This window comes from Poecile atricapillus, chromosome 26 (assembly GCF_030490865.1).
Source record: "Poecile atricapillus isolate bPoeAtr1 chromosome 26, bPoeAtr1.hap1, whole genome shotgun sequence".
In the NCBI taxonomy this organism is placed as follows: Eukaryota; Metazoa; Chordata; class Aves; order Passeriformes; family Paridae; genus Poecile; species Poecile atricapillus.
The window spans coordinates 1,335,820-1,353,276 of NC_081274.1; the positions used below are offsets into that span (position 1 = coordinate 1,335,820).

General features: G+C 49.2%; 1 protein-coding gene and 1 long non-coding RNA gene across 18 annotated transcripts in view; both read right to left on the minus strand.

Moving 5' to 3' along the window:
- The window catches only part of FLOT1 (flotillin 1), a 45,579-nt gene extending 42,214 nt beyond the window's left edge, over positions 1–3,365 (minus strand). For all 17 annotated transcript variants that reach the window (XM_058857434.1, XM_058857444.1, XM_058857441.1 and 14 more), the window contains exons 1-3: positions 3,169–3,365; positions 213–288; positions 33–123 (exon numbers count right to left, since the gene is read on the minus strand). In XM_058857434.1, the coding sequence (XP_058713417.1) occupies positions 33–123; positions 213–288; positions 3,169–3,211 (210 nt within the window). In that variant the 5' untranslated portion in view covers positions 3,212–3,365. The remainder of the gene's footprint in view (positions 1–32; positions 124–212; positions 289–3,168) is intronic.
- A 2,080-nt stretch (positions 3,366–5,445) lies between these two features.
- On the minus strand, positions 5,446–17,040 carry LOC131588648 (uncharacterized). The gene is made up of 3 exons (XR_009279619.1): positions 16,391–17,040; positions 8,547–9,141; positions 5,446–5,597 (listed from the first exon to the last, which is right to left on the minus strand). It is a non-coding gene; the product is annotated as an uncharacterized LOC131588648 (long non-coding RNA).
- Between the last annotated feature and the right edge of the window lie 417 nt (positions 17,041–17,457).

Here is a 17,457-nt window from a genome sequence, read left to right on the forward strand (position 1 = left end):
AGGAGGGCATTTTTGGGGTGTCTGGTGGTTACCTGTGCGATGCCGGTGACGGAGATGGGCACCCCGTGGCGGGTGTAAACCTTCTCGCTGCGCACCGGCAGCGTCAGCGTGTTCAGGGAGATCCTGGGGGGGCCCGGGGTGGGGGGGTCACCCCAAATCTGGGGGAACCCCCCCCCTGAACCCCAAAATTCCCCCCTTGGGCCCTTCCTCACCTCTGGATCTGCTGCAGGCACGGGATGACCAGAACACGGCCCCCCGCCACCATCACCGGGGGGCTGCGGCAGAAACCTGCGGGACCCCAAAATACCCGGGGGTGACCCCAAAATACCTGGGGGGGATCACAAAATACCCGGGAGTGACCCCAAAATACCCAGGAGTGACCCCAAAATACCCGGGAGTGACCCCAAAATACCGGGGGGGGACCCCAAAATACCGGGGGGACCCCAAAATACCCAGGAGTGACCTCAAAATACCCGGGAGGGACCCCAAAATACCGGGGGGACCCCAAAATACCGGGGGGGGACCCCAAAATACCCGGGGGTGACCCCAAAATACCCGGGAGTGACCCCAAAATACCGAAGGGGACCCCAAAATACCGGGGGGGGACCCCAAAATACCCGGGAGTGACCCCAAAATACCGGGGGGGGACCCCAAAATACCCGGGAGTGACCCCAAAATCACCGGGGGGGACCCCAAAATACCCGGGGGTGACCCCAAAATACCCGGGAGTGACCCCAAAATACCGAAGGGGACCCCAAAATACCGGGGGGGGACCCCAAAATACCCGGGAGTGACCCCAAAATACCGGGGGGGGACCCCAAAATACCCGGGAGTGACCCCAAAATCACCGGGGGGGACCCCAAAATACCCGGGAGTGACCCCAAAATACCGGGGGGGGACCCCAAAATACCGGGGGGTGACCCCAAAATACCCAGGAGTGACCCCAAAATACCGGGGGGGACCCCAAAATACCGGGGGGGGACCCCAAAATACCCGGGAGTGACCCCAAAATCACCGGGGGGACCCCAAAATACCCGGGAGTGACCCCAAAATCACCGGGGGGGACCCCAAAATACCCGGGAGTGACCCCAAAATACCGGGGGGGGGGCCCCAAAATACCGAAGGGGACCCCAAAATACCGGGGGGGGACCCCAAAATACCCGGGAGTGACCCCAAAATCACCGGGGGTGACCCCAAAATACCGGGGGGGGACCTCAAAATACCGGGGTGACCCCAAAATACCCGGGAGTGACCCCAAAATATCCGGGAGTGACCCCAAAATATCTGGGAGGGACCCCAAAATACCTGGGAGTGACCCCAAAATACCGGGGGGGGACCCCAAAATACCGGGGTGACCCCAAAATACCCGGGGGGGACCCCAAAATACCGGGTGGGGACCCCAAAATACCCGGGAGTGACCCCAAAACATGGGGGAGTGACCCCAAAATACCAGGGGGGATCACAAAATACCGGGGGGGACCCCAAAATACCGGGGGGGCACCACAAAAACCCGGGTGGGGACCCCAAAATCCCAGGGGGGGACCCCAAAAACTGGGGGGGGCCACAAAATACCGGGGGGACCCCAAAATACCGAGGTGGGACGCCGAAATAGTGGGGGGGGACCCCAAAATACCCGGGGGGGACCCCAAAATACCGGGGGAGGACCCCAAAATACCCAGGAGTGACCCCAAAATACCGGGGGGGGACCCCAAAATACCCGGGAGTGACCCCAAAATACCAGGGGGGATCACAAAATACCGGGGGGGACCCCAAAATACCGGGGGGGCACCACAAAAACCCGGGTGGGAACCCCAAAATCCCAGGGGGGGACCCCAAAAACTGGGGGGGGCCACAAAATACCGGGGGGGACCCCAAAATACCGAGGTGGGACGCCGAAATACCGGGGGGGGGGCCCCAAAATACCGAAGGGGACCCCAAAATCCCAGGGGGGGACCCCAAAATACCGAGGGGGACCCCAAAATACGGGGGGGGGACCTCGAAATAGCGGGGGGGACCCCAAAAACCGGGGTGGGGACCCCAAAATCCCGGGAGGTGACCTCAAAATACCGGGGGTGACCCCAAAATTTCGGGTGGGGACCCTGAAATCTCTGGGGGGGACCCCAAAATCCCAGGGGGTGACCCTGAAATACTGGGGGGGACCCCAAAATCCCAGGGGGGGACCCTGAAATACTGGGGAGGACACGGGGAAACCCCCAGGGATCCCCGGGAGGGATTTGGGGGGTCCCAGGTGAACTCGAGGGTGAATTTTGGGGGTCCCGAATGGATTTGGGGGATTTTAGGGGGTCCTGGATGGGGTTTTGGGGGTCCCAGGTGGATTTTAGGGTGAATTCATGGGATTTTGGGGTCCCAGAGTGGATTTTGGGGGGTCCCAGGTGGATTTTGGGGTTCATTTGGGGGATTTTGGGGTCCCTGAGAGAATTTTTGGGGGTCCCAAGGGGGATTTTGGGGTGGATTTGGGGAATTTTGGGGTCCCTGAGGGGATTTTGGGGAGTTCCAGGTGGGGTTTTGGGGGTCCCAGGTGGATTTTAGGGTGAATTCATGGGATTTTGGGGTCCCAGAGTGGATTTTGGGGGGTCCCAGGTGGATTTTGGGGTTCATTTGGGGGATTTTGGGGTCCCTGAGAGAATTCTGGGGGGTTCCAGGTGGATTTTGCGGTGAATTTAGGGGATTTTGGGGTCCCTGAGAGAATTTTGGGGGGTCCCAGGGGGGATTTTGGGGTGGATTTGGGGGATTTTGGGGTCCCTGAGGGGATTTTGGGAGGGTTCCAGGTGGGGTTTTGGGGGTCCCAGGTGGATTTTGGGGTGAATTTAGGGGATTTTGGGGTCCCAGAGTGGATTTTGGGGGGTCCCAGATGGATTTTGGGGTGGATTTGGAGGATTTTGGGGTCCCTCAGTGGATGAAGGGGGTTCCCAGGTGGGGTTTGGGGGTTCCAGGGGGATTCCCGGGAGTTTTCTGGGGGATTCTGGAGGTTCCTGGAGGGTTTTTGGAGGGAATTCTGGGGGTTCCCAGGAGATTTTGGGGGTTTTGGGGAGTTTCTGGGGGGGTTCCCCGGAGGTTTAGGGAGGATTTTGGGGATTCCCGGGAGTTTTTGGGGAATTTTGGGGGTTCCCAGGAATTTTGGGGGTTCCCCGGGCCCCCCGGACTCACCCGACACCACCATGGCCTCGTTGGGGCCGCAGGTGAAGAACATCGCGGCGGGGGAGCCCCGGGGATCGATCGGGATCGATCGGGATCGATCGGGATTGATCGGAACCGATCGGAACCGATCGGGATCGATCGCCACCCGCGACCGCCGCCCCAATCCCGGCAGCCCCCGCGCGCGCCACTCCCGCGGCGCGGTGACGTCACACAAAACGCCGCTTCCCATTGGCTCGCGTGCCAGGGGGCGGGAAGGCAAGGTCTAGTCTACCTGGCAACTCATGACGTCACTGGTTTCCCGGCGCTCTATTGGCTGCGTCGCGCCGGGCTCGGATTTCCGTGTTTTCCATGGAAAATGAACGATTTCAGATCGGGATGAACCTGGAGGGGAGCGACGGGGACTGGGGAGATCCTGAGCGTGGCCGGGTCGTGGTCATCTCATGGTCAGCTCATGGACATCTCATGGTCATACCATGGTCAGCTCATGGTCATCTCGTGGTCATCTCGTGGTCAGCTCATGGTCATCTCATGGTCATCTCATGGTCATCCCATGGTCAGCTCATGGTCATCTCGTAGCCATCTCGTGGTCATCTCGTGGTCAGCTCATGGTCATACCATGGCCATCTCATGGTCATCTCATGGTCATACCATGGTCAGTTCATGGTCATCTCATGGTCATCTCATGGTCAGCTCATGGTCATCCCAGAGTCAACTCATGGCCACATTCATACCATGGTCATCTCATAGCCATGGTTGTGTCATGGTCAGAATCATCTCATAGTCACGGTCATGTCCTGAGCATCAGAATCTCCTCCTCATGGTCATCTCATGGTCAGGATCACGTTATCGTCATGGTCATGTCATGGTCATTTCTTGGTCACAACACCACACCCATGGTCAGCTCACAGTCATCATCATGTCATGGTCACAGTCATGGACATTTCTTGATGACCTCATGGCCATGGCTTTGTCATGGTCACCTCATGGTCACCTCATGATCCTGATTACCATGAGGCTGTGTCATGGTCATCTCATGGTCATCTCTTGGTCTCAATACCTCATGTTTGTGGTCATCTCACAGTCGTAGTTGTGTCATCATCACAGTCATGGGAATTTCCTGATCACGATCATCTCATTCTCATGGTCAGCCCGTGCTCATGCCATGGTCATCTCATGGTCAGTTCACACTCAGATCATAGACATCTCATGGTCATCTTGTGGTCATCTCATGGTCAGCTCATGGTCATCCCATGGTCATCTCTTGGTCAGTTCACACTCAGATCATGGTCATCTCATGGTCATCTTGTGGTCATCTCATGGTCAGCTCATTGTCAGCTCATGGTCATCTCATGGTTAGCTCATGATCATCCGATGGTCATCTCATGGTCAGCTCAGGGTCATCTCATGGTCATCTCTTGGTCACAATCATCTCATGCTCATGGTCACCTCACAGTCATGCTCATCTCATTGGAATGGTCATCCCATGATCATTGTCATTCCATGGCCATGCTTGTGTCATGGTCACGGTCATGGTCATTGCACGGTTATGGTCATTTTATGATCATCTCATGATCAACTCATTTGCCACCATCTTATCATGGTTATCTCTCAGTGGTGGTTGGGTCATGGTCACTGTTATCTCATGATCACAGTCATCTCATGGTCATCACAAGGTCATGGTCTTTTCCTGATAGTCATCATCTCATCCTTTCAGTCATCTCATTGTCATGGTCATCTCATGGACATTTCTGGATGACCTCATGGCCAAGTCTGTGTCATGGTCATCTTTTAGTCTCAATATTTCATGCTCATCGTCATCTCACAGTCGTAGTTGTGTCATTGCCACAGTCATGGTCATTTACTCATCACCATCATCTCATGCTCATGGTCAGCTCGCCATCATGGTCATCTCATGGTTGCCTCATGGTCATGGCCATCTCATGGTCAGGGTCATCTCCTTATCACCATCATCTCATGGTCGTGGTCACCCCACGGTCACAATCATTTCATAGCCACGGTCATCTTGTGGTCATCTCCTGATCATCTCTTAATCCAGATCATCTCATGCTCATGGTTGTGTCATGGTCATTGCATGGTCATGGTCATCTCATGGTCTCAATCACCTCATACCACAGGTGTGTCGTGGCCATCTCATGGTCACCTCATGGCCACAATCACATCATGGTCATCTTACAGTCATGGTTGTGTCACAGTCATGGTTATTCCATGGTCGTGGTCATCTCATTGCAATGACCATCTCATGGCCTAGACCATCACATGGCCATGCTTGCAGTGTGGTCATATCTCGGTCAAAGTCATCACATGCTCATGGTCACCCCATGGCCATGGTTGTGTCATGGTCACATTCATGGTCATGTCACTGTAATGGTCATCTTATGATCATGGGTGTGTCATGGTCATGATCATCTCATGGTCATCTCATGGTCAGGAACACGTTTAGGTCATGGTCATGTCATGGTCATTTCTTCGTCTCAACACCACACCCATGGTCAGCTTACGGTCTTCATCATGTCGTGGTCACAGTCATGGGCATTTCTTGATAACCTCGTGGCCATGGCAGTGTCATGGTCATCTCATGGTCATCTCATGACCCTGACCACCACGTGGCTGTGTCATGGACATCTCATGGTCGCACTCCTCTCATGGTCATGGTAATGGTCATGGTCATGGTCATCTCTTGGTCTCAATATCTCATGTTCGTGGTCAGCTCGCCGTAATGGTCATCTTGTGGTTTCCTCATGGTCATGGTCGTCTCATGGTCACGGTCATCTCCTTATCACCATCATCTCATGGTTGTGGTCACCCCATGGTCACAATCATTTCACAGCCACGGTCATCTTGTGGTCACCTCATGGTCGTCTCTTAATCCCAATCATCTCATGTGTCATGGTCATTGCATGGTCATGGTCATCTCATGGTCTCAATCACCTCATACCACAGGTGTGTCATGGCCATCTCATGGTCACCTCATGGCCACAATCACATCATCTTACAGTCGTGGTTGTGTCGCAGTCATGGTTATTCAATGGTCGTGGTCATCTCACTGTAATGACCGTCTCATGGTCTTGATCACCACATGGCCATGCTGTGCTGTGGTCATCTCTTGGTCATAATCACCACATGCTCATGGTCATGTCATGGTCATCTCCTGATCATAGTCATCTCACTGTTACTTCATGGTCATCTCATGGTCAGCTCATGGCCACAATCACATCATGGACACCTCACAGCTGTGCTTGTGTCATGGCCATGGTTATCTCTTGGTCAACTCATAGTCAGAATCATGTCATGATCTCGATCATTTCATGGTTGTGTTTGTATTATGGTCACAGTCATGGTCATCTCATGGCCTTGACCACCACAGGGCCATGGTTGTGGTGTGGTCATATCTCGGTCACAGTCATCACATGCTCATGGTCACCCCATGGTTATGGTCGTGTCATGGTCATGTTCATGGTCATCTCACTGTAATGGTCATCTTATGATCATGGGTGTGTCATGGTCATGATAATCTCATCATCATCTCATGGTCACCTCATGGTCACCGTTATCTCACTGTAAGGATCATCTCACAGTCACCTCATGATCATGGTCACACATGGCCATGGTGTGTTGTGATCATCCCATGGTCATCTCTTGGTCACAATCATCTCATGCTCATGGTCACCTCATAGTCATGCTCATCTCATTGTAATGGTCCTCCCATGATCATGGTCATTCCATGGCCATGCTTGTGTCATGGTCACGGTCATGGTCATTCCATGGTTATGGTCGTCTTATGATTATCTCATGATCAACTCATTTGCCACCATCTTCTCATGGTCATCTCTCAGTGGTGGTTGGGTCATGGTCACCGTTATCTCTTGATCTCACGTCCATCGCATGGCCATTTCCTGATAGTCATCATCTCATCCTCTCAGTCATCTCATTGTCATGGTCCTCTCATGGTCACAATCACATCATGGTCATCTCATGGTTCATTCCTGGCCAATCCTAACATGGTCATTTCACCTTTGTGGTTGTGTCATGGTCATGGTCAGCTCATGATCAGCTCATGGTCAGCTCATGGTCATCCGAGAGTCAACTCAAGGCCACATTCATACCATGGTCATCTCATAGCCATGGTTGTGTCATGGTCAGCATTGTCATGGTTGTGTCATGGTCATGTCCTGAGCACCAACATCTCCTGCTCATGGTCATCTCATGGTCATCTCATGGTCAGAATCACGTTACGATCATGGTTGTGTCATGGTCATTTCTTGGTCTCAACACCACGCGCACGGTAAGCTTACGGTCATCATCATGTCGTGGTCACAGTCATGGCCATTTCTTGATGACCTCATTGCCATGGCTGTGTCATGGTCATCTCATGGTCACCTCATGATCCTGACCACCACATGGCTGTGTCATGGTCATCTCATGGTCATCTCTTGGTCTCAATATCTCATGTTTGTGGCCATCTCACAGTCGTAGTTGTGTCATCGTCACTGTCATGGGCATTTCATCATCACCATCATCTCATGCTCATGGTCAGCTCGCCATCATGGTCATCTCATGGTTGCCTTATGGTCATGGACATCTCGTGGTCATGGTCATCTCCTTATCACCATCATTTCATGGTCATGGTCATCCCCTGGTCACAATCATTTCACAGCCACGGTCATCTTGTGGTCACCTCATGGTCATCTCTTAATCCAGATCATCTCATGCCCATGGTTGTGTCATGGTCATTGCATGGTCATGGTCATCTCATGGTCTCAATCACCTCATACCACAGGTGTCTCATGGCCATCTCATGGTCACCTCATGGCCACAATCACATCATGGTCATCTTACAGTTGTGGTTGTGTCACAGTCATGGTTATTCCATGGTCCTGGTCATCTCACTGTAATGACCATCTCATGGTCTTGATCACCACACGGCCATGCTGTGCTGTGGTCATCTCTTGGTCTCAATCACCACCTGCTCACGGTCATCTCATGGTCATCTCCTGATCATGGTCATCTCATTGTTACCTCATGGTCATCTCATGGTCAGCTCATGGCCACAATCACATCATGGTCACCCCACAGCTGTGCTTGTGTCATGGCCATGGTTATCTCTTGGTCAGCTCATAGTCAGAATCCTGTCATGATCTCGATCATTTCATGGTTGTGTTTGTATTATGGTCACAGTCATGGTCATCTCATGGCCTTGACCACCACACGGCCATGGTTGCAGTGTGGTTATGTCTCGGTCACAGTCATCACATGCTCATGGTCACATTCATGGTCATCTCACTGTAATGGTCATCTTATGATCATGGGTGTGTCATGGTCATGATAATCTCACGATCATCTCATGGTCATCTCACGGTCACAATCACCTCATGGTCATCTCATGGTCAACTCATGGCAAATCATAACATGGTCATCTCATGGCTGTGGTTGTGTCATGGCCACGGTCATCTCATGGCCATTTCATGGCCATGGTCATTTTGCTGATCACCATCATCTCATGGTCATGGTCATCTCATTGCAATGGTCATGGTTCTGTCAAGTTCATATCATGGTCGTGGTCATCTCAAGGTCATGGTTGTGTCATGGTCACCTCGTGGTCACAGTCTTCTCATGATCATCTTGTGGTCATCTCATGGCCATAATCATATCATGGTTATGCCAGGATCATACGTGACTCATCTCATGGTCATAGTCATGGTCATCTCATGGTTACATTCATGGCCATCTCATGGTCATCATCATGGCCATCTCATGGTCACAGTCATGGCCATCTCATGCTCACAGTCATGGTCATCTCATGGTCATCATCATGGCCATCTCATGGTCATGAGTAGCAATGGGGAACGAAGACACAGGGACTGCCTTGCTTGCTTCAGTGATCCTTTATTGTAACCAACCGAGCATTTTCAGACTCAAAACCTAACCCAAAATTAACAAAACCTAACCCAAAGTTAACCAAGCCTAACCCAAACTTAACAAAAGCTAACCCAAACCTAACCCAAAATTAACCCAAACTTAACAAAACCTAACCCAAACTTAACCAAACCTAACCCAAACTTAACAAAACCAAACACAAACTTAACCGAAACCTGACCCAAACTTAACAAAAGCTAACACAAACTTGACCCAAACATAATTTAAGCATAACCCAAACTTAACCAAACCTGACTCAAACTTAACTAAACTTAACCAAACCTAACCCAAACCTAACTAAACTTAACCAAACCTAACCCAAACCTGACCCAAACTTAACTGAACTTAACCAAACATAACCCAAACTTAACTAAACTTAACCAAACATAACCCAAACTTAACCAAACATAACCCAAACTTAACCAAACCTGACCCAAACTTAACTAAACCGAACCAAGCATGCATTGGCTGTCTGCCACTGTAGTGTCGCTGTTGATGCATTCCTTTACCCAATCAGCTCTCTGATCGTGTGGTGGCCACACATCTCCCCAGCCAATCACTGCCTCACCCATGAGATGACCACCAGCCCACTCTCGGACCATCTGACCTGCAGCTGAACCCTTCCCAGAGTGCTTTTTGGGGAACAAAAGTGAACGGAAGTGACTGGGATTTAACAAAGGTGGAAAAGGTCCTTATTCTGTAAGGGTTTTATTATTTCCCACAGTTATGGTCATCATCATCATCTTATGGTCATGGTCATCTTGTGGTCATCTCACAGTCACCTCATGGTCACAATCATCTCACAGCCATGGTTGTGTCATGATCATCTCATGGTCTTGATCACCACACAGTCATGGTGTGCTGTGGTCACCTCTTGGTCACAATCACCACATGCTCACGGTCATCTCATGGTCATCTCCTGCTCATGGTCATCTCATTATTACCTCATGGTCATCTCATGGTCAGCTCGTGGCCACAATCACATCATGGTCACCTCATGGCTGTGGCTGTGCCATGGCCATGGTTATCTCTTGCTCAACTCATGGTCAGGATCATGTCATGATCATCTCATGGTCACCTCATGCTCACAGTCATCTCACAGTCACCTCGTGATCATGGTCACACATGGCCATGCTGTGTTGTGATCATCTCATGGTCATCTCTTGGTCACAATCATCTCATGCTCATGGTCACCTCACAGTCATGCTCATCTCATTGCAATGGTCAGCCCATGGTCATGGTCATTCCATGGCCATGGTTGTGTCATGGTCATGGTCATGGTCATTGCACGATTCTGGTCATTTTATGATCATCTCACGATCAACTCATCTGCCACCATCTTATCATGGTCATCTCTCAGTGGTGGTTGGGTCATGGTCACCGTTATCTCATGATCTCACGTCCATCACATGGTCGTTTCCTGATAGTCATCATCTCATCCTCTCAGTCACCTCATTGTCATGGTCATCTCATGGTCACAATCACATCATGGTCACCTCATGGTCAACTCATGGACAATCCTAACATGGTCATTTCATGGTTATGGTTGTGTCATGGTCACGGTCATCTCATAGTCAAGGCCATTTCCTGATCACCATCATCTCATGGTCATGGTCATCTCATTGCAATGGTCCTGGTTCTGTCAAGTTCATATCACGGTCATGGTCATCTCATGGTCAGCCCATGGTCATCCCAGAGTCAACTCATGGCCACATTCATACCATGGTCATCTCATAGCCATGGTTGTGTCATGGTCAGAATCATCTCAAGGTCTCAGTCGTCTTCTGAGCACCACCATCTCCTGCTAATGGTCATCTCATGATCCTGAGCACCACGTGGCTGTGTCATGGTCATCTCATGGTTACAGTCCTCTCATGGCCATAGTCATGATCATGGTCATCTCAGGATAGTCCATCGCATGGTCATTTTCTGATAGTCATCATCTCATCCTCTCAGTCATCTCATTGTCATGGTCATCTCACGGTCACAATCACATCATAGTCATCTCATGGTCAACTCATGGCCAATCATAACACGGTCATTTCATGGTTGTGGTTGTGTCATGGTCATGGTCATCTCATGGTCAGCTCATGATCATCTGAGAGTCAACTCATGGCAACATCCATACCATGGTCATCTCATAGTCATGGTTGTGTCATGGTCAGAATCATCTCATGATCACGGTCATGTCCTGAGCACCAGCACCTCCTGCTCATGGTCAGGATCACGTTACAGTCATGGTTGTGTCATTGTCATTTCTTGGTTGCAACACCGCGCACGTGGACAGCTCACACTCATCATCATGTCATGGTCACAGTCGTGGACATTTCTTGATGACCTCATGGCCATGGCTGTGTCATGATCATCTCACGGTCATCTCTTCGTCTCAACATCTCATGCTCATGATCATCTCACAGTAGTAGTTGGGTCATCGTCACTGTCATGGACATTTCCTGATCACCATCATCTCATGCTCATGGTCAGCTCGCCGTATTGATCATCTCATAGTTGCCTCGTGGTCAAGGTCATCTTATGGTCATGGTCATCTCCTTATCGCCATCATCTCATGGTTGTGGTCACCCCATGGTCACAATCATTTCACAGCCACGGTCATCTTGTGGTCACCTCAGGGTCATCTCTTAATCCCAATCATCTCATGCTCATGGTTGTGTCATGGTCATTGCATGGTCATGGTCATCTCATGGTATCAATCACCTCATACCACAGGTGTGTCATGGTCATCTCACGGTCACCTCATGGCCACAATCACATCACGGTCATCTTACAGTCGTGTTTGTGTCACAGTCATGGTTATTCCAGGGTTCTGGTCATCTCATTACAATGACCATCTCATGGTCTTGATCACCACATGGCCATGGTGTGCTGTGGTCATCTCTTGGTCACAATCACCACCTGCTCACGCTCATGTCATGGTCATCTCCTGCTCATGGTCATCTCATTGTTCCCTCATGGTCATCTCATGGTCAGCTCGTGGCCACAATCTCATCATGGTCACCTCACAGCTGTGGCTGTGCCATGGCCATGGTTATCTCTTGGTCAGCTCATAGTCAGAATCATGTCATGATCTCGATCATTTCATGGTTGTGTTTGTATTATGGTCACAGTCATGGTCATCTCATGGCCTTGACCACCACATGGCCATGGTTGCAGTGTGGTCATGTCTCGGTCACAGTCATCACATGCTTATGGTCACCCCATGGTCATGGTCGTGTCATGGTCACATTCATGGTCATGTCACTGTAATGGTCATCTTATGATCATGGATGTGTCATGGTCATGATAATCTCGTCATCATCTCATGGTCATCTCATGGTCACAGTCATCTCACAGTCACCTCATCATCATGGTCACACATGGCCATGGTGTCTTGTGATCATCTCATGGTCATCTGTTGGTCACAATCATCTCATGCTAATGGTCACCTCACAGTCATGCTCATCTCATTGGAATGGTCATCTCATGATCATGGTCATTCCATGGCCATGGTTTTGTCATGGTCACGGTCATGGTCATTGCAGGATTCTGGTCATTTTATGATCATCTCAGGATCAACTCATTTGCCACAATCATATCATGGTCATCTCTCAGTGGTGGTTGGGTCATGGTCACCGTTATCTCATCGACATGGTCGTTTCCTGATAGTCATCATCTCATTCTCTCAGTCACCTCATGGTCACAATCACGTCATGGTCATTTCATGGTCACCTCATGGCCAATCATAACATGGTCATTTCATGGTTGTGGTTGTGTCATGGTCACGGTCATCTCATGGTCATCTGATGTTCACAGTGATCTCATGAGCATGGTCATCTCTTGGTCACAGTCATCACATGCTCAAAGTAATCTCACATTCATGGTCATCTCATTGTGATGGTCCATGACCATGGCTGTGTCATGGTCACAGTCCAGGTCATTGCATGCTCATGGCCATCTCATGCTCATGGTCATCTCATGGTCACAATCACCTCATGGTCATCTCATGGTCATCTCATGGTCACAATCACATCATCGTCGTCTCACGGTCAACTCATGGCCAACCATAACATGGTCATTTCATGGTTGTGGTTGTGTCATGGTCATGGTCATCTCATGGTCACAGTCATTTCCTGATCACCATCCGCTCATGGTCATCTCACAGTCACCTCATGGACACGATCATCTCACAGCCATGGTCATGTCATGGTCATGTCACAGTCATGTCACAGCCATGATTCTGTTTTGGTCTTCTCATGTTCAAGGTCATCTCACTGTAATGGCCATGTACCTGTCACCTCATGATCATGTTCACACATGGCCATGGTGTGTTGTGGTCATCTCATGGTCATCTCTTGGTCACAGTCATTTCATGCTCATGGTCACCTCACAGTCATGGTTATATTGTTGTAATGGTCATTCCATGGTCATGGTCATCTCATGGTCAGTCATCTCATGGCCATTTCATGGTCATGGTCATTTCCTGATCTTTATCTTCTCATGGTCATGGTCATCTCATTGGAATGGTCATGGTCACAGTCATGGTCATAGTTCTGTCAAGGTCATACCATGGTCATGGTCATCTCAAGGTCATGGTTGTGTCATGGTCACCTCATGGTCACAGTCATCTCATGATCATCTTGTGGTCATCTCCTGGTCACTATCCTGTCATGGTCTTGATCCTGTCATGGTCATGTTGTAGTTATCTCATGGTTGTGGTCACCTCATGGTCGTGGTCATCTCATGGTCATCTCAGAATCACCTCATGGTCACAATGGTCTCATGGCCATGGTTGTATTGTGGTCATCTCATGGTCATCTCGTGGTCACAAATATCACGTGCTCATAATTGCCTTGTTATGGTCATCTCATGGTCATTGTATCAAGGCCATGGTCATCTCTTGCTCATCTCATGGTCTTTATGATCCCATGCTCATGGTCATCTCACAGTCATGCTCATCTCATTGGAATGGTCATCCCATGACCATGGTCATTCTATGGCCATAGTTGTGTCATGGTCATGGTAATGGTCATGGTCATTGCACGGTTCTGGTCATTTTATGATCATCTCATGATCAACTCATTTGCCAAAATCTTATCATGGTCATCTCTTGCCTGTGATTGGGTCATGGTCACCATTATCTCATGATCACTGTCATCTCATGGCCATCACAAGGTCAAGGTCTTTTCCTGATAGTCATCATCTCATCCTCTCAGTCTTCTCATTCTCATGGTCACCTCATGGACATTTCTTGATGACCACAAGGCCATGGCTGTGTCACGGTCATCATTAGTCTCAATATCTCATGCTCATGGTCATCTCACAGTCGTAGTTCTGTCATCATCACAGTCATGGGCATTTCCTGATCACCATCATCTCATGCTCATCGTCAGTTCGCCATCATGGTCATCTCATGGTTGCCTCATTGTCATGGTCATCTCGTGGTCATGGTCATCGCCTTATCACCATCATCGCATGGTCGTGGTCACCCCATGGTCACAATCATTTCATAGCCACGGTCATCTCTTGGTCACCTCCTGGTCATCTCTTAATCCCAATCATCTCATGCTCATGGTTGTATCATGGTCATTGCATGGTCATGGTCATCTCATGGTCTCAATCACCTCATACCACAGGTGTGTCGTGGCCATCTCATGGTCACCTCATGGCCACAATCACATCATGGTCATCTTACAGTCGTGGTTGTGTCACAGTCATGGTTATTCCATGGTTGTGGTCTTCTCGCTGTAATGACCATCTCATGGTCTTGATCACCACATGGCCATGGTGTGCTGTGGTCATCTCTTGGTCACAATCACCACATGCTCACGCTCATGTCATGGTCATCTCCTACTCATGGTCATCACATGGTCAGCTCGTGGCCACAATCACATCATGGTCACCTCACAGCTGTGGCTGTGCCATGGCCATGGTTATCTCTTGGTCAGCTCATAGTCAGGATCATGTCATGATCTCGATCATTTCATGGTTGTGGTTGTATTATGGTCACAGTCATGGTCATCTCATGGCCTTGACCACCACATGGCCATGGTTGCAGTGTGGTCATGTCTCGGTCACAGTCATCACATGCTTATGGTCACCCCATGGTCATGGTCGTGTCATGGTCACCTTCATGGTCATGTCACTGTAATGGTCATCTTATGATCATGGGTGTGTCATGGTCATGATAAGCTCATGATCATCTCATGGTCATCTCACGGTCACAATCACATCATGGTCATCTCATGGTCAACTCACGGAAAATCATAACATGGTCATTTCATGGTTGTGGTTGTGTCATGGCCACGGTCATCTCATCGCCATTTCATGGCCATGGTCATTTTGCTGATCACCATCATCTCATGGTCATTGTCATCTCATTGCAATGGTCATGGTTCTGTCAAGTTCATATCATGGTCATGGTCATCATATGGTCATGGTCATCTCAAGGTCATGGCTGTGTCATGGTCACCTCGTGGTCACAGTCTTCTCATGATCATCTTGTGGTCATCTCATGGCCACAATCATATCATGGTTATGCCAGGATCATACGTGACTCATCTCATGGTCATAGTCATGGCCATGTCATGGTTACAGTCATGGCCATCTCATGGTCATCATCATGGCCATCTCATGGTCACAGTCATGGCCATCTCATGGTCACAGTGATGGTTATCTTATGGTCATCATCATGGCCATCTCATGCTCACAGTCATGGCCCATCTCATGGTCATGAGTAGCAATGGGGAACGAAGACACAGGGACTGCCTTGCTTGCTTCAGAGATCCTTTATTGTAACCAACCGAGCCTTTTTAGACTCGAAATCCAACCCAAACTTTACCAAACCTAACCCAAATCTAACCCAAACCTAACCTAAACCTAACCATACCTAACCCAAAGTTAACCAAACCTGACCCAAACTTAACCAAACCTGACACAAACCTAAACCAAACCTGACCCAAACTTAAACAAACCTGACCCAAACCTAACCCAAAATTAACCCAACCCTAACCCAAACTTAACCAAACCTAATCCAAAATTAACCCAAACTTAACCAAACCTGACCCAAACTTAACTAAACTTAACCAAACCAATCTCAAACTTAATCAAACTTGACCCAAACCTAACCCAAACTTAACTAAACTTAACCAAACCTGACCCAAACTTAACCAAACCTAACCCAAATTTAACCCAAACCTAACCCAAACGAAACCCAAACTTAACCAAACCTGACCCAAACTTAACAAAACCTGACCCAAACTTAAACAAACCTAACCCAAACCTGACCCAAACTTAACCAAACCTAACCCAAACCTAACCCAAACTTAACCAAACCTGACCCAAAATTAACCCAAACTTAACCAAACCTGACCCAAACTTAACCAAACCTAACCCAAATTTAACCAAACCTAACCCAAACCTCACGCAAACTTAACCAAACCTGACCCAAAATTAACCCAAACTTAACCAAACCTGACCCAAACTTAACTGAACTTAACCAAACCAAACTCAAACCTAACCAAACCTAACCAAACTTAACTAAACCGAACCAAGCACTCATTGGCTGCCTGTCATTGCAGTGTCGCTGTTGATACGTCCCTTTACCCAATCAGCTCTCTGATCGTGTGGTGGCCACGCATCTCCCCAGCCAATCACTGCCTCACCCATGAGATGACCACCAGCCCACTCTCGGACCATCTGACCTGCAGCTGAACCCTTCCCAGAGTGCTTTTTGGTGAACAAAAGTGAACGGAAGTGACTGGGATTTAACAAAGGTGGAAAAGGTCCTTATTCTGTAAGGGTTTTATTATTTCCCACAGTTATGGTCATCATCATCATCTTATGGTCATGGTCATCTCGTGGTCATCTCACAGTCACCTCATGGTCACAATCATCTCACAGCCATGGTTGTGTCATGATCATCTCATGGTTTTGATCATCACAGTCATGGTGTGCTGTGGTCATCTCTTGGTCACAATCACCACATGCTCACGGTCATCTCATGGTCATCTCCTGATCATGGTCATCTCATTGTTACCTCATGGTCATCTCATGGTCAGCTCGTGGCCACAATCACATCATGGTCACCTCATGGCTGTGGCTGTGCCATGGCCATGGTTATCTCTTGGTCAGCTCATAGTCAGGATCATGTCATGAGCTCGATCATTTCATGGTTGTGATTGTATTATGGTCACAGTCATGGTCATCTCATGGCCTTGACCACCACATGGCCATGCTTGTGGTGTGGTCATATCTCAGTCACAGTCATCACATGCTCATGGTCACCCCATGGTCATGGTCGTGTCATGGTCACATTCATGGTCATGTCACTGTAATGGTCATCTTATGATCATGGGTGTGCCATGGTCA